Source organism: Phacochoerus africanus, chromosome 6 (assembly GCF_016906955.1).
Source record: "Phacochoerus africanus isolate WHEZ1 chromosome 6, ROS_Pafr_v1, whole genome shotgun sequence".
Classification (NCBI taxonomy): Eukaryota; Metazoa; Chordata; class Mammalia; order Artiodactyla; family Suidae; genus Phacochoerus; species Phacochoerus africanus.
Window position 1 is genome coordinate 123,620,876 of NC_062549.1, and position 18,208 is coordinate 123,639,083.

Consider the following 18,208-nt stretch of genomic DNA (forward strand, 5'->3'; position numbering starts at 1 on the left):
TATCGGCAGGCTTTCTGATCTTCAAAGCAGCCTGGATCCGAGGTGACCCCACTCCCTTGAGTCCCCATGCTGGGGAGCGAGAGCTGCGGGTATTTTTGTCGTTTTGACGACGTGCATATTTGCACAGCCTCGGACAGCCTGATAGCGTGGGCCTCGGCAGATCTGCAGGGATGTGAGCGAGGCAGCGTTTCCAAGCCCCCTTTCACCCCAAATCTAGACACACCGAATACTTGCCACCAGACTCTGGAGTAAAGCACTCATCACGTTTATAGGGTCTCCTTGCCTTTGACCCATCCTCGGGAGCACAGCCCCGATTCTCTACCTTGCTTTGCAGTGGGTGCTCCTCAGCCTCTCTCAGTGTTTGTGATTTTCTGCAGTGCCTGATCCTGGATAAGTTTGAAGGCTACGATGATGAATTTCAGCTCATCCAACGAGCTCTGTCTCTGCTGGAGGAAAACAGGTTCTGGGCTGGCGTGGTATTCCCTGACCTGTATCCTTGGACCAGCTCCCTGCCACCCCACGTGAGGTACAAGATCCGAATGGACATAGATGTGGTGGAGAAAACCAACAAGATCAAAGACAGGTGATGTCTCAGGAGGTCGCGGAAGGCCCTGGGCATCCTCGACAACGTGTGGGGAGGAGAGGGGCTCCTGTGGGCTCGAGTCACCCACCCCTCCTGGGGCAGAAGGGTTACTTGGAAAGGCCCGGAAGCACTTTGGTATCAGAGAACTAAGACAGCCAGTTGGGGCTGCTCTTCTGTGGGACCAGGAGGGCTCAGCCTCACTGTCTTGATCCCCTCAACTCAGCACGTGTCCCTGGATGGCCTTTGTGCAATTTGGTGATGAACATGGAGGTGTGGCGTTCTCTTCCCATAGAACTTCTGCAAATGGTGTTTCCCCAAAGTCACTGGAAACTACTTTTGGGACAGAGTGGGGCATTGAGATAGGACTCCGCCTATAAATCCGTAAAGTTAGGTTAGATAAGAGAAAATAATATATTTGTAAAGCTCAGGGTAGAGTCCTTGAATGAAAGCAATTACAAGCCATGCCGTGGCTAACCCTGGCAACAGATGTAGACCATGAACTAGGAAATAGGATTGGATCATGCAGAGAAGGGGGGGGGGGGTGTTGAGGACTGAAGTTGGGGGTGGGGGGGCATCGAGGAGGAGTCCTGAGCATGAGAAGAGCTGTCCATGTCCGTCGGCGTCCTCATGTCTCCTGGTCTCTCCTAGGTACTGGGATTCTGGCCCCAGAGCCGACCCCGTGGAAGACTTCCGCTACATCTGGGGAGGCTTTGCCTACCTGCAGGACATGGTTGAACAGGGGATCACAAGGAGCCAGGCCCAGGCCGAGGTGCCCGTCGGCATCTATCTCCAGCAGATGCCTTACCCCTGCTTCGTGGATGATGCGTGAGTCCAAGGTCCCAACCCCTCCAGAACGAGCTAACCAGGCTGCTGGGGCAGGGCAGGTGGCCTTGCTCCCCAGGCCTCCGTCGCTTTGGGGGAAAACCCAGGTCCTGGGGCCAAGGCGAGGAGAACAGAGCTCTCCTGGACGAGCCTGCCTCTCCCTGGCTCCAAGCAGGGCCACATGGGAGAGAGGAGTTGGTGGGGTGGGTGGAAAAGGGAAGGTGAAAATGAAGGCCAGGGAAGTGAGGTCGGGGAGGGAACAAAGGCTTTGAAAATTTCCACTACGTAGCAGGTTTGGTATGTGGAAGGGTTCAGGTCAGAGTGTTTGCCCAGGGATTTGCCAAATCGGCAATTAGGACTCTGCATCACAAGTAGGTCCGGCTCCTAGGAGGCTTGGAATAATGCTGCGCCTTCCCTAACTGGCATTCCCACGGTGTCTGCTTCCTGAGAAGGTGGAGACATGTGCTGCGTGAGCTGGGCGCCCCCTCCCCCACCCTCCCCCACCCCGCCCACTCCCACCCTAGGCCTGTGCCTTTGCTGGCCAGTAGCAGGCCAAGCAAGTAGCCTGCTGCTTTCTGAACGTGCATTTGAGGGGTGGTAGAGGGGGACGGAGCGGGAGAGGGGCTGGGAGGCTCATGTCCATGGCAGATGGGCACTCTGCATCCCAGCTAGCAGCAAGAGGTTTGCGACGGCCTTAAGGATTCAACTTCTAGGAACAAACTGGGACGCTCACCATAGTGTGTGTGTGTGTGTGTGTGGCAGGGGGTCACTCAGGGAGGAGAGAGCACAGCCCAGGGAAAGGACGGATCGAATTGCCGGCTGGTCAGGCGGTAAAATAAAGCCCAGTGTGGGTGTAACCTCCCAAATTCCTTCCTCTGCTCTACAGCAGGCCAAGGAGCTAATGGGAGCTGTTCTGCTGTCAGTTTGGGTTTGGACAGTAGGCAGAGATGGGAAGTGGAGGCAGTGGCAAAAGCCCTTTTCCACTTTAAAGATCAGAATAGGAGTGACTGGCGGGGAAGTGGGGTTGACCATAAGGCCACAGCAGGGATTCTGGGCGTTCAGTGTGGGAGAGCCCCCTGGTGGCAGGTCCCCAAAGGGCAGGTTGGATAATTGATGGTTCTCTCCCTGGGCCATCTTGAGTGAAACCCTCCCACGCTGAAATTGGGCTCTTCCTGTGACACGCAACAGTTTTCAATAGGTAATAATCTAAAGGGCTTTGTTAGCACATCAAGCACCTGGAAAACATGTGCAAAGTTCACAGTGCAGTAATTCCAGAATATCCAGTGCGCCCTGCTTGCTGGAAGGAAGACCCCTGGGTGTACTCCACTGGGGTGCGACTGGTGGAGTCAGTGACTCTGGATCACCATCGATTTATTGATGAGTCAGTCGCCTCCTGAAAGTGCCACTCTGACTAGTTATTTTGTGCCTCTTCCTGTGTAACTGGGGTTCAATCCTCCAAGGTAGGTAACTGGGGAGCCCAGTTACTGACCTCACCACCACCGTTCCCTTTGTCCGTGGGCTTGGGCTTCAGTGTCAATTTGATGTATCTGCCTATTGCTATCACCTCCCCCAGTACAGTCTGCTGTCCTTTCTGGGAGATACTACCAGAAGGTCTATGCCAAGTCACAGACACGGTATAATTTTATTTACACATTACACTTAGAGGCCACTCATCTGAACTAACCAAAACGCTAGCTGAGATCTGGGAAGAATGTCTGTCCCATGTAACATGCAGAGTACAGTTTTATCTCCACATTTCCTCATAGAGCTTTCACCTGGGCCAACCAAAAGGCTACGATCTTACTCTAAAGAAAAAGTAATCCCTTGCAGCCTAGTGCGATGTTTTAAAAGACTCAAGTCCACTGAATACTCCCTGGGGATTTTTCTGCCTTCCCCTCCACCTGGGCTTTGTCCTTGATACGTTCATTCAACAAACACTTGCGGCACCTCCACCAGGTGCAAGGCCATCTGCTGTTCTGCTTCTCTCCTTTCGCTTTAGGTTTATGATCATCCTGAACCGCTGTTTCCCTGTCTTCATGGTGCTGGCCTGGATCTACTCCGTCTCCATGACCGTAAAGAGCATCGTCTTGGAGAAGGAGTTGAGACTGAAGGAGACCTTGAAAAACCAGGGTGTCTCCAATGCCGTGATTTGGTGTGCCTGGTTCCTGGACAGCTTTTCTATCATGTCGATGAGCATCTGCCTCCTGACACTCTTCATCATGGTAAGCTGGAAGGAGAAGGTCCAGAAAATCGTGAATAGTTTTGTTGCTCCCACTTTTCCTCTTGTTAATGAAATCTTGCCTAGATTGGTTATCTGGGCACCAAAGAGAGAATGACGTGTAATTGCCTGGCCATTTCGGCCAAGGCGGAAGACACTGGGAGAGACAGAGGCTTCCCCAAGGAGCCACTGGATCATAACATCTTCCCCGCTCCCACTTCCTACCTTTGGAGGCACAGTCTGCATAGATGGCCCAACCCCATCAGATGAGCCCTCCGGAGAAGCGGGTGTCAGCAGAGCCCAGCAGAGGGCGATTATACGTGCAAAGGGTTCTCTCTCTTCAAACAGAGGAGTGGAGAAATGAATCCAAAGTGTGTTTTCTTGGGATTACTGTCGCAACCACCAGCTGGGGTGGGAGCGTCGAGAGCCTTTTCAGTGTATTAGGAGAGGAGATCCAGTCTGTTCTTTCATCACCAACATGGTCACACCATCCATGACTTGACCAGAGAACATTCTGCTGCCTACAACCTCTCTAAGACCTCACCGTTTGAAGGCGTGGGATTCGGAGTCCGTCCTTTCTCAGTTACAGTTGTATAGGCACAGATAGCATCCTCTGCAAACTTGCAGCCCTCTTACAAGATAGATTTGGAAACAAAACGTTACTCCATAATGCTCTGCTCTGCTTCATATTGAACTCTTCCACAGTAGGTGGTCTTTTGTGCTTGTTAAATGGTGGGACATAAACATAGGTAGTTTTGGGATTTGGTATAAGCCTTAGACTTCAGGGTTTGCAAGCTTCTGAGACAGTGTCATCAAGCTTGTTCTGCCTCTGTACCATCATCATGTTCAGAGCTCCTTGCACTAACCGCTCTGTGTGCTGACACAGATTCAGGCTAAGTGTGTCCCGCCTTATGCTGCACCATACCTGGTGCCTACCTGACCCAAGAATGTTCTGCTACATACCCTGTTCAACCAGCCCATTGCCAGTTAAGCCAAATCCTGCCCCTTCTTTTTGCAGTAAAATGTATGAAATCTGGAGGATTTGGGTGTAAGTGTTTCACTGAGATTCTCTGAGCTGCGGCCTCAGCCAGACCCTGTCCTAGAGGCCTACCCAAACCAGTGCTGATGTGGAGGTCCGTCTGCCCAGTCTAACTGGACCCAGAAGTGGCTTCAAACACACACTGTTGTCCCAGGTTAACACAGATTTGAGGGGAGGCGCTGAGAACCTTGTCTTCCTCTAGGGGTCCCTTGTTCCTTCCCATCCTTCAGTCTGCTCCTTTCCCCGCTGCTAAGACATTTTGTGCCCTCAGAACGAAAGCAGTCAAGATGCATGAGCATCTGACTTACGCAAAGCGCATGAACACGTACACCGTCTGGCTACAGCCATGAGACTCTGCTGATAAGTAGCACTGAGATATGCCTCCCTAAAAATGAGCATCAGGACTTCAAAGCTTTTAGGACGTGAGGTAAAGAATGTTTACTGAGAATTTTTTGCACAAAGGAGTTTCTCCTTGTGGGAACCAGGACATTGTTCCAGCGATGGCGGAAACAGAGCTTTCCACAACAAAATAGAATTTTCCTTTGAATGACGCTCTCATCTTTCCCCTGTCCTTCCTTCCCACCTCCACTATGCAGGAAAGAAGCTGGAGGCTAGGACAATGGAAAGGTTCCATTGCTATTTCAGCTATTAAGAACAAAAAAGAAAAGTGGCCGTTAGAAGAAGCCAAGGCCAATGAAATTGCCGGGTCGGCCAAATGACTTTCATCTCTGCCTTAAGTCAAGGAGGAGCTGTATATATAGCCTAGAAGTTTGTAGAACGTTGCTCTGAGCTGGGATAATAAATGGATGTCATTCTTCTGAGAATAGCAACAACCACCTTAAAGTTCTTCCAGCCAAAAGCCGCACGTGCTCGGTCACGGACTTGCTTTTCTCAAGTCGTGTATGATTAGGGATAAGGACTTAGTTTTCCAGGGTGAGGTGGAGAGTTCTTTCACACAAACTCAGGAACTCTGAGTCTTTTTTTTAAAAAATGTTATTATAGTTGATTTACAACGTTCTGTCAACTTCTGCTGTACAGCAGAGTGGCCCGGTCATACATATGTATACACTCTTTTTCTCATGCTGTCTTCTATCATGTTCTGTCGCAAGTGATTGGATATGGTTTCCCGTGCTGGACAGCAGGATCTCATTGCTTATCCGTTCTTCTTAACCCCAAACTCCCAGTCCATCCCACTCCCTCCCCCGTGGCAGCCAGAGGTCTGCCCGCCGTGTCTGTGCAGGCACTCCGAGTCTTCATCTCCACTTTTATTTCGATCTCCTCAAAGTTTGCTTCTAATTAAGCATGTCTCTCTTCCACTTCCTTTGCCATTCGTTTTTTTTCCATGTTTCGGTCTGTTGCGTCAGAGCCCGGCAAGCATGGGTGAGTGTGCAACGGAGAAATGGTAGCAGGAGAAAAGTGGCACGTTGGTCCCACTCGCATCCCACCTGACCCCTCGCACACATCGCTCCTCAGCCTCTCTTTTTTGTTGAGAGACTCACCCAGGGCTGGCGGGCACCACTGCCAGTTAATCAGAACAGTTCAAGAGGCAAACCAGCTTGTAGCTTTATGTTCCCGAGAAGAGAAAAGGATGACCTGTCTGTATTTGGAGTTGTGTGCAACGGGTAAAAATCTTCATAGGATGCCTACAGCGAAAGAGAACCAAGAAGGCTTAATAAATTTGAACGTCTCCGTTTATCCTCTCATGTCATTGGGCAGCAGCTCCCTTTTGAAAAATAGCTAGTTTGGTCCTATTTTCTGCACAGCAGAGTGACTGACCCGGTGGTTAACGTGAAAGATACTGAATATTGCCTCCAGGTTCTATGAGTATATGATGTTATGGGTGTGTGGATTAACCCACTTCCAAGTGATGTGGATTAATCGCTGACATCTTTGCCTATGTGAAAGGCAGATCTTAGACTATAAGCAGGGATGATTAAGTCAGGAGGCCAGGCCCCAGGCAAAATGGTAAAGCTTGCTGGACGGTCCCCCACCTCCGTCTTCCCCCCCCCCACATCTACTCAGTATATCCTAAGAGCTATTGATGTTCTTTCTAAGACCCACCCTTCAGACCTTCCTCCCCTGCTCTGGGCTTTTTTCTCTACACTGTCCCCTTCCCACCAAAGATTCTCTTACTAAACACATAGTAATTACTTTGTTCTGACAGGGAGCTTAATGTGTTACCCTCCCAGGGAAAATGACGTCTTTAAAATTAAAGGAACTCAACACACTGAGTTCTAAATGGGGAAATTTAGATGCTAACAATAGGCTGGTGGGAGAGAGGGCTTCTGAAGGCCCCAGAATCAAAGCACAAAGGTCGCTCCACAGAGGGGTGGCGCCCCTGGACACAGGGAGAAATTACTGACTCAAGTGGCCTCTTTGTTTCAGCATGGAAGGATCCTACATTACAGCAATCCGTTCATCCTCTTCCTGTTCCTGTTGGCTTTCTCCACTGCTACGATCATGCAGTGCTTCCTGCTCAGCACCTGCTTCTCCAGGGCCAACCTTGCAGCAGCCTGTGGTGGCGTCATCTACTTCACCCTCTACCTGCCCCACATTCTCTGCTTCGCCTGGCAGGACCGGATGTCTGCCGACCTGAAGATGGCTGTGGTGAGGGGCCCTGGGCCCACCCCTAGCATAGATACGTTCCACCCAAGGGGCATGGTGCAGTCTGAGAGGACTGGCTCACAATTTGCCCTTTGGCACAAAGGAACGTAAGATTTAAAGAACACAAGGTTTAGGAGTTCCCGTCGTGGCGCAGTGGTTAACGAATCTGACTAGGAACCATGAGGTTGCGGGTTCGGTCCCTGCCCTTGCTCAGTGGGTTAACGATCCGGCGTTGCCGTGAGCTGTGGTGTAGGTTGCAGACGAGGCTCCGATCCTGAGTTGCTGTGGCTCTGGTGTAGGCCGGTGGCTACAGCTCCGATTCAACCCCTAGCCTGGGAATCTCCATATGCCACAGGAGCGGCCCAAGAAATAGCAACAACAACAACAACAACAACAGACAAAAGACAAAAAGACAAAAAAAAAAAACAAGGTTTAAGGGAACAAAGATTTAACTCGTACAGGAGTTCCCTGGTGGCCTAGAGGGTTAAGGATCTGATATTGTCACTGCTGTGGCCCAGGTTGCTGCTATGGCTTGGGTTCAATCCCTGGCCCATATGCAAAACAAACAAACAAACATGTACAAAAGTGGGAGCAGTCTTCACCATGGGCAAGCTGACAGTTCCTCCTCACCAAACCTGCCTGCTTAGTCTGCCCTGAGAAGTAACTGAAGACCACTTCAGCCATGGGTCCCTTTGTGTATCCCTAAGAGAGGACTAGTGGGACCCATTTCATTGGGGTTTTTTCCTAGCTTTTGACAAGATTCATAAGGGAGGGAGCTTGCCCTCTATCTGTTCTATCTAGAAAGATGTTTCCATGAATTAAAAGTTTTTGTTTCTTTCCCAAAGATCTGAATCAGGGCAACTCTGCTATCTCTTTATCATGTTCTGCCAGTGCACTTAGAGAGGGTACAGAATGAGCCAGTCCAGGGTCAGGCCTTCTTTCCAGGAGAGGTCTCCAGAAATTGACTTTTGTTTGCTTGAGACACTGTCTTTTTCTCTAATTGTTTTCAAATGAACCATTTACACCCTCTCATTAACCAGGCTAGGTAGCTTCTGGACCCTATGGGGTGCAAATTTTCTTGCCCTCCAGAAGCTCCCCATCCACACTTCTGCATAATGTGCAGTTGAGAAAGGACCACACCTGCCTCTCATTGGGGAAGATCTAAGTCAAACTTGTTCTCACAACTAAAACTTACTTGGCTCTAGTTCTTCCAGGGCATCTGCCTTTTATTTCTCATGTTATATAAGAATTCGTTGCTGTCTTTCATGGCACCCAGTTTTCTAACATGATCACAATGGGCAAGAATCCTTAGGACTCAGCCTGTGGGCAGAGCTTGGCTGTCTTGGTATATTGAGTAGACGGCTGGTACTTTGAAGCCACAACTCATTTCTTGAGTGTGCAGATCTACCAGAAGCTATAGTTCTGGCAGCTCTGTGGATCAGGGCTGGGTTGAGATTTTTTTTTTTTTTAAGCTTTTTGTGAACATATAGCTAGAGAACCCCTTTCTTCTGCAGAGAAACACTCTGAATCCCAGCCTGGGTCCTGCAAACTATAAGGAGACCTCCCAGCAGAGGAAATGGGAATAGTTCATCCCTCTGAATGTATTTATGTGCTTTCTGCCATGCCACGGACCACCCATGGGGGTATGGCTGGGAAACTTCCTCTTCAGTCTTCCTTCTGCATGCCACCTATTCAGTGACTGGCACTCTCAACAGGAAACCTGAGAAAATTATTGTCCCCAGTCTGAATATGGAAAAAGGTGATAGTGTAACCTGAGGCCTTTTGGACCCGATAGAGTTCAGGAGGTCATGAGCCCACCCCCTGCTGGGCCCTCTAGCCTGCCCTAGGACACTGATGACTTTAGGGACACTTGTAATGGCATTCTTACAAAGCAGCTCAAGTTAGCATCTTCGTTCTACCAAGAACTGTGAGATTTTAAGGAAGCGGTAGGAAGAAAGGGGAAAAGGTATGGAGACAGTATGAGGACTTTGGTCCTTTGCTGTGTTATGCTAATGATGTTTGTCTTCCCCAGTACACTATTGTGTTCCATTAGACAGGTGAGAGGTGGCCCAGTGGGAATTGGGTGGGGCTCCCTGAGGCTGGAGAGGCATCCCAAGAAACATCTTCCTATAGGAGACTGTCTCTGGGGTGGCCTTCCACCTGGATACAATGTGGACTCTCTTTTGGCCCTCTTGCTACCTGTGGATTCTGTTGGTTGGATGAAAGATTTTCTGCTCGTCTCTCATGCCCGTTTTGCCCCACTGCAGAGCCTGTTATCACCCGTGGCGTTTGGATTTGGCACCGAGTACCTGGTTCGCTTTGAGGAGCAAGGCCTGGGGCTGCAGTGGAGCAACATCGGGAATAGTCCCATGGAAGGGGATGAATTCAGTTTTCTCATGTCCATGAAGATGATGCTTCTTGATGCTGCTCTGTATGGCTTGCTTGCCTGGTATCTTGACCATGTTTTTCCAGGTAAATATCCCCCTCCATAGGGTAAATGTAATTAGGTTCTTCAGATCCCAGCCTCCTTTTTCATCTAGTTCAAATCTTATTCTTTATAATATCCTATGTGTGCTCTGGGGTTAGAAGAATTAATATTGTTAAAATGGCCATTTATAGATGGATCTATAGATTTAATGTGATCTAAAGCAATCTGTAGATTTAATGTGATCCCTATCAAATTACCCATGACATTTTTTACAGAACTAAAACAAATAATCCTAAAATTTGTATGGAACCATAAAAGACCCAAAATTGCTAAAGCAATCCTGGGGAAAAAGAACAAAGCTGGAGGCATAATGCTCCTAGACTTCAGACAATACCACAGAGCTACAGGAATCAAAACAGTGTAGTACTGGTACAAAAACGGACACATGGATCAATGGAACAGAATACAGAGCCCAGAAAGAAACCCACACACCTACAGTCAATTAATTTTCAACAAAGGTTGCAAAAATATACAACAGTCTCCTCAACAAGTGGTTTTGGGAAAGCTGAATAGCCACACATAAATCAATGAAGTCAGAAGACACCCTCACATCATACACAAAAATAAACACAAAGTGGCTTAAAGATTTAAATAGGACATAACACCATAAAACTCCTAGAAGAGAACAGAGGCACAGCATTCTCTGACATAAATTGTACCAGTGTTTTCTTAGGTCAGTCCCCTAAGGCAATGAAAATAGAAGCAAAATAAACAGGAGTTCTCACTGTGGCGCAACAGGATTGGCAGCATCTTGGGAGCCCTGGGTCACAGGTTCAATGCCCAGTGCAGCACAGTCAGTTAAGGATCCAGCATTGCCTCAGTTTTAGCTTGTGTTGCAACTGTGGCTTGGATCTGACCTCTGGCTCAGGAACTCCATATGTCATGGGGCAGCCAAAAAAAAAAAACCCAAAACAAACAAACAAAAAACCCCCACAAGATTATACCTAATCTAATATATAAGCTTTTGCACAGCAAAGGAAACAAACCATTAACAATATGAAAAGACAACCTATGGACTGGGAGAAAATATTCACAAACAATACAACTCAAAGGGCTTAATTACCAAAATATCCAAATAGCTCATACAACTCAGTAAAAAAAACCCAAACAACCCATTCAAAAAATGGGCAGAAGTTCTAAAGAGACATTTCTCCAGAGAAGACATACAGATGGCCAAAAAATGCTCAATATCAGTAATTATTAGAGAAATGCAAATCAAAACTACAATGAGGTATCATTTCACAATGGGCAGAATGGCCATCATTAAAAGTCTACAAATAGCAAATGCTGACGAGGGTGTGGAAAAAAGGAAACCCTTCTACACTGATGGTGGGAATGTAAATTGGATCAGGCACTGTGGAAAACAGTATGGAGTTTCCTTTTAAAAACTAAAAATAGATTTGCCATATGACAGGAATCCCACTCCTGGGTTATATATCTGAAGGAAATTGTAATTTGAAAATATACATGCACCCCAATGTTCATAGCGGCACTATTCACAATAGCCAAGATACTGAAGCAACCTAAATGTCCATCAAAAGATAAATGGATAAAGAAGATTTGGTACATATATACAATGCAATACTACTAAGCTATAAAAAGAATAAAATATTACCATTTGCAGCAACATGGATGGACCTAGAGATTATTCTACTAAGTAAAGTAGTCAGAGAAAGACAAATACCATATGATATCACTTCTATATGGAACCTAAAATATGACACAAATGAACTTATTTATGAAACAGAAACAGACTCATAGACATAGAAAACAAATTTATGATTACCAAAGGGGAAAAAGAGTAGGGAAGGGAAGAATTGGAAGTTTGTGATTAGCAGACACAAACTACTATATATAAAATAAATAAGCAAAAATATCCTACTGTATAGCACAGGGAACTATATTCAATATCCTTTAACAAACCATAGTGGAAAAGAGTGTGTGTGTGTAAAACTGAATCACTTTGCTGTACACCAGAAACTACCACATTAAATCAACTATACTTCAATTTTTAAAAATCTTATTCTTTCTAAGTTCTTTCAACTTAGATTCTCAAAACCAGCATTTGAAATTTAAATCCAGGAGTCAAAAATCCACCAGTAACTGATGTCGGTTCAATTTTACAAACAGATTCAGAATCTGATCCCTTGTCACCACCTCTGCACAATCTTCCCAGTCCAAGCCTCTTTCTTCCATCATCATCTCACACAAGTCTGTTCTCCACACTATATTCAGAGAGAGTCTTTTGGAATCTGGGTCAGATGGTATCAACCCTCTGTTCAAATTCTTCAGAAGATGGCAATCTAAGAAGATCCTGAACTCACCTCTTCTCACAGACAACTGACTGTACAGCTACATATGGAACAATTTCCTCTTTAAAAAAAAAAAAAAAAACCTAAAGTCTGGCTGAATTACGATTACACACCAGACAAATGAGGAGAAAACACAGCAAAGCAGGGAGGAGAGTCTAGGACAGAGTCTCACCATAAGCCCCACCCTTGGCACAGTAATTTACAACCAGGAGGGATCTCAGAACCCAAAGCTTCTCCATGAAGAGCAAACCCCACATTGGGTACCCTAACTTTGAAGACATACACTTGAGTGAAGAGCCCCTAAAACATCTAATTTGAAAAACCGTTAGGGTTCACATCCTGAGACCCACAAGATGGTAGCAATCTACGAAACACCCTGGTTTTGTGACTGCTGTCTGGGGACGTGTGTCTGCATCTCCTTGTTCTGGCGGCCAGTGGGTTTATGCTGGTGTATCCCTCAGTACTGTAATCAATAAAGAGATCTTAAACAGCTACCATCCCCAGGGTGATAGACTCAGGAGTTAGGTCTTCCTGTGAAGAAGGCCTATTAGCTAATCCTCATGATTGTGGCATGAAGGATAGGCTTCTAATTAAACAGACATCTAGGGGCTAAATGTAATCCCTTCCAGAGACCTTGGGGTGTGTGCACAATCTTTGTTCTCTGCCTTACTCCAGAGCACCAGTGTCTTCTGGAAGAGAGATTTACATGCATCTGGTACCTGATTTTTGCAGCTAACATCCAGGAGGCATCTCTTGATTACCTGGCTCTGATGGCTGGAGAGGCTTGGGTTCCTGGGTCCCATAGGACTGTGGCCATCAGAGGAATGATTCTTGGCAAGCTACCACCCCCAGGGCACTGCACAGACAGTGGACTGAGAAGTACACATGAGTCTTTCTGTGAAGAGATCACTTGTCCTGGAGCTTCTGACTGAGGGGGAAGCTTTAAGTTGGAACACATTTAGTGGCCTTGGAACTGCTCTCAGGGAACATAGACTTGGCACTCTCACACTGCCCTGCTCCAGGTCACCAGTATCTCCCATAAAGGGGTTTATTCACTTGTTGGGAGCCTAGATTTTTGTGATTTTGTGATAATCTCAGAGGACATCTCAGATCATCTAGCTCTGGTTGCCAGTGAAGCTTATGCTTGTGATCCCTTAGGACTGTATATATTTGCATACTTTTAAAAGATGTTGCCTGGGAGTTCCCTTCATGGCTCAGTGGTTGACAAACCTGACTAGGATCCATGAGGATATGGGTTTGATCCCTGACCTCGCTCAGTGGGTTAAGGATCTGGTGTTGCTGTGAGCTGTGGTGTAGGTCGCATATGTGGCTCAGATCTCGCATTGCTGTGGCTGCAGCACAGGCCAGGGGCCATAGCTCCAATTGGACGCATAGCCTAGGAACCTCCATATGAGTGTGGCCCTAAAAAGCAAAAAAAAAAGTTGTCGCCTGAGGGTCTGGCTTCCAGTCACCCTGCATCTCAGTATTGAGATCCTCCCTTTTGGGACACTGACAGGTCTTGGTACATGCTCAACTACTGGGAGCTATTAAAAATATTATAAGTTGCTTGCACAAACACAGAGTTTTGAGGGACAACCAGAGCTGGGTCAGGGCTGAACAAAAATTTCATTTCCTATATGGAGCCACTCCTTCAAAACTATGAGTAGTGATTGCTTCATCTACTGTATGGAAACCAACAGAGAGTAGAGCAAAATGAAGAAATGAGGGAAAAGTTCTAAATGAAAGAATAAGATAAAACATCAGAAAAAAAACTTAATGAAATGGAGATAAGTAATTTACCTGATACAATTTCAAAGTAATAGTCAAATACTGATCACCAAAACTGGGGAGAAGAATAAATGAACAGGAAGAGAACAAGAAAATTCCAAATAGGAGTCACAGAACAAAAGAATGTAGTAACTGAATGGAAAAATACAGTAGAGGGGTTCAACAACAGACTAGATGAAGCAGAAGAAAGGATAAGTCAACTTGAAGACAAGGTGGACGGTCTTTTCAGCAAGTGGTCCTGGGAAAACTGGAGAGTCCCAAGTAAATCAGTGAAACTGGAACACACCCTCACACCATGCACAAAAATAAACTCAAAATGGCTTAAAGCCTTAAATGTAAGATAAGACACCATGAAACTCCTGGAACAGAACATAGGCAAAACACTCTCTGACATCAACATCATGAATATTTTCTCAGGTCAGTCTCCCAAGGCAACAGAAATAAGAGCAAAAATAAACCATTGGGACCTCATCAAACTGACAAGCTTTTGCACAGCAAAGGAAACCAAAAAGAAAACAAAAAGACACTTTACAGAATGGGAGAAAATAGTTTCAACGATGCAACTGACAAGGGCTTGATCTCTAAAATATACAAACAACTTATGCAACTCAACAGCAAAAAAGCCAACCTCCCAATGGAAAAATGGGCAAAAGACATGAATAGACATTCTCCAAAGAAGATCTACAGATGGCCAACAAGCACATGAAAAAATGCTCAGCATCACCGATTATTAGAGATACACAAATCCAGACTACTACAAGGTACCACCTCATACTTGTCAGAATGGCCATCATTAATAAGTCCACAAATAACAAATGCTGGAGAGGGTGCGGAGAAAAGGGAACCCTCCTGCACTGTTGGTGGGAATGTAAATTTGTACAACGACTATGGAAGAGAGTTTGGAGGTACATTAGAAAACTATATGTAGTACTACCATATGACCCAGCAATTCCACTCTTGGGCATATATCCAGACAAAACTTTCCTTGAAAAAGACATATGCACCTGTATGTTCATTGCAGTACTATTCACAATAGCCAAGACATGGAAACAACCTAAATATCCATCGACAGATGAATGGATTAAGAGGATATGGTATATGTACACAATGGAATACTCCTCAGCCATAAAAAGGAATAAAATAATGCCATTTTCAGCAACCTGGGTGGAACTAGAGACTCTCCTGCTAAGTGAAGTCAGTCAGAAAGAGAAAGACAAATACCATATGATGTTCCTTACATCTGGAATCTAATATATGGCACAAATGAACCTTTTCACAGAAAAGAAAATCATGGACAGGGAGAATGGACTTGTGGTTGCCTGGGGGGGTGGAGTGGGGGAGGGAGTGGGATGGATTGGGAATTTGGGGTTAATAGGTGCAAACCATTGTCTTTGGAATGGATAAGCAATGAGATCCTGCTGTATAGCACAGGGAACTATATCTAGTCATTTATGATGGAGCATGATAATGTAAGAAAAAAAATGTATATGTGTATATGTGACTGGGTCACCTTGCTGTACAGTAGAAAATTGACAGAACACTGTAAACCAGCTATAATGGAAAAAAATAAAAATCATTGAAAGAAAAATAAATAAAAAAGAAGAAGACAAGGTGGAACTCAATCAGAGTAGCAAAAAGAAAAAAGAATTTTAAACATGCAAATATATCATAAAGGAATTATGATAAAGGGGTTAATTTGATAAGAGGATATAAAATTTGTAAATATTTATGTCCCCAACATAGGAGCACCTAAATACATAAAGCAAATATTAACAGACTTGAAAGGAGAAATAGACAGCAATGCAATAATAGCAGTGAATTTTAAAACTCTATTTACATTAATGGATAGCCCATCCAGATGGGAAATCAATAAGGAAACATCAGCCATAAAGGGTATGTTAAACCAAATGAACTTAAAAGATATTTATAGAACATTCCATCCAAAGCAGCATGATACACATTTTTCTCAGGAGCACATGGAACATTTTCCAAAATACGTCATATATTAGGTCTCAATAAGTTTAGGAGGGTTTAAATAATATCAAGCATTAACAGGTCTCAATAAGTTTAGGAGGGTTTAAATAACATCAGGCATCTTTTCTGATCACAATGGTATAAAACTAAAAATCATATGAAGAAAACTGGAAAATTCACAGATATATGGAGATGATATAACATGCTAAAATAACCAATGAGTCAAGGAAGAAACCACAGTAATAAAAAAATATAACAAATAAAAAATAGAAATGTTATATCGAAATTGATGGTAAGCAGCAAACACAGTTCTAAGAGGGAAGTTCATAGCAATAAAACTAAGAGGGAAGTTCACAGCAATAAATGCCTACCTCAAGAAATAAGAAAAGTCTCAAATAGACGACCTAACTTTACACCTCAAGAACCTAGAAAAAGAAGAATAGAAGTCCAAAGTAGAAGGAAGGAAATAACAAAGATGAGAGTAGAAATAAATGAAATAGAGACTGAAAAGACAATAGAAAAGATCAATGAAACTAGGAGCTGGTTCCAGATAAAACTGACAAAGCTTTAGCTAGACTCACCAAGAAAAAAAAGAAAGGGGACTCTTGCAAACACATTTTACAAAACCAGCATTACCCTGACAGCAAAACCAGACAGGATGCCACAAAAAAAGAAAACTAACAGCCAAATCCTTGATGAACAAAGGTGCAAAAATCCTCAACAAACATTAGCAAATTAGATCAATAATACATAGATTCATACCCCATGGTCAAGTGGGATTTATTCCAGGGATGCAAGGATGGTTTAACATCTGTGTATCAATCAGCGTGATACACCACATTTAAAAAAAAAAGATAAAAATCATATGATCACCTCAATAGACACAGAAAAAACACTTGATGAAATTCAACATCGATTTATGATGAAAATTGTCAACAAAGTGGGTAAACAGAGAACACAGCTCAACATAATAAAGGCCATATGTGACAAGCCCATCGGTAACATCATACTCAACACTAAAAGCTGAAAGCGTTTCCTCTAGGATCAAGAACAAGACAAGAATGCCCAGTTACCACTTTTATTCAACATGGTATCGGACGTCCTAGCTACAGTAATCAGACAAGAAAAATAAAAGGCATCCAAATTGGAAAATGCCTCATTTGTAGACTATATGATTTTATATATAGAAAACCCTAAAGACTCCATCAAAAAAAAAAAAAAAAGAAAAGAAACCTGTTAGAACTATTTAAAAATTCAGCAAAATTTCAGGATACAACTAACATACACAAAAATCTGTTGCATCTCTTCACACGTGAACTGTTTGAATAACAAAAGCCTCTCTTATCACTTAGGAAAGTCCAAGGGTTTTAGGAGCTCTGTGCCAAGAACTGGGGATGAAGACCAAGTTTTTTTGGTTTTGTTTTTCCTTTTTTGGCCACCCCATGGCATATGGAGTTCCCAAGCAAGGGATCATATCTGAGCTGCAGTTGCAACCTGTGTTGCAGCTGTGGTAACACCAGACCCTTGACCCCCTGTGCCCAGGCCAAGGATCCAGCCTGTGTCCAATAATACTTGGTCTGTATTATTTTGTATTCTACCACACACCTCAATATATCTTTTTTGGTGGGATAGGGCGACCATGAGATGCCATTCAACCTATAATGGTGAATTTGAGAAATACACTTGACCTTTCTCAGCCTTCATTTTTCCCATCTCAGTGGGCCATTGGAAGGAGGTATAATAAGTAAAAATTAATTAGATTGAAAGTAAAATTTGTACATATTTCAAAAGCTTTTTTTAAACCTAACTAAAGCTTCAACTTGTTCAACCACTATGTACTGAGTAGCACCTCTGTGCTAGGCTCAGCAGCACCATGTTCTGGGAAAAGAGAAGTGGGAAAGACTGACACAAGCCTGCCCTTGTGGAGCTTACAGTCTAGCATTGGCCATGAAACACAGGATAACTAGTCAACAAGCAAAAAGAGTGTTCTTGAAAAATCAACATTTATAGGCAGCAAAGCCTGCTAAGAGAACTGGACTAGAAATTTGGGAGTTTTTCCCTGAAATCCAGATAGATCCAGTAGAATGAGGTGGTTGGGATCAGTAGTATTAGAACCAGCCTACCTGTGTTGGGATTCCTGCACCTTTATCAAATTAGCTGTGACCTTGGGCAGATGCTTCAAACTCAGTGTGCCTTGATTTCATTAGTCACAAGAATAATAATACTACCTATCCCCTAGTGTCGTTTTAAGAATTAAATTATTTAGCACATGGAAGTGCTTACTGCAATGTTTGACAAAGAAAAAGCATTCAACGAATGTTAGTGATTATCATCCTTCTTGTTATTGGGTAATTGTTAAAAAATGGCAGGCCTGAATTCT

At 44.6% G+C, this 18,208-nt stretch overlaps 1 protein-coding gene across 5 annotated transcripts in view; it reads left to right on the forward strand.

Moving 5' to 3' along the window:
- Positions 1 to 18,208, forward strand: part of ABCA4 (ATP binding cassette subfamily A member 4) — a 130,329-nt gene that overhangs the window by 57,093 nt on the left and 55,028 nt on the right. For all 5 annotated transcript variants that reach the window (XM_047785262.1, XM_047785263.1, XM_047785264.1 and 2 more), the window contains exons 12-16: positions 378 to 583; positions 1,232 to 1,408; positions 3,405 to 3,627; positions 7,048 to 7,269; positions 9,534 to 9,738. In XM_047785262.1, coding sequence (XP_047641218.1) covers positions 378 to 583; positions 1,232 to 1,408; positions 3,405 to 3,627; positions 7,048 to 7,269; positions 9,534 to 9,738 — 1,033 coding nt within the window. The remainder of the gene's footprint in view (positions 1 to 377; positions 584 to 1,231; positions 1,409 to 3,404; positions 3,628 to 7,047; positions 7,270 to 9,533; positions 9,739 to 18,208) is intronic.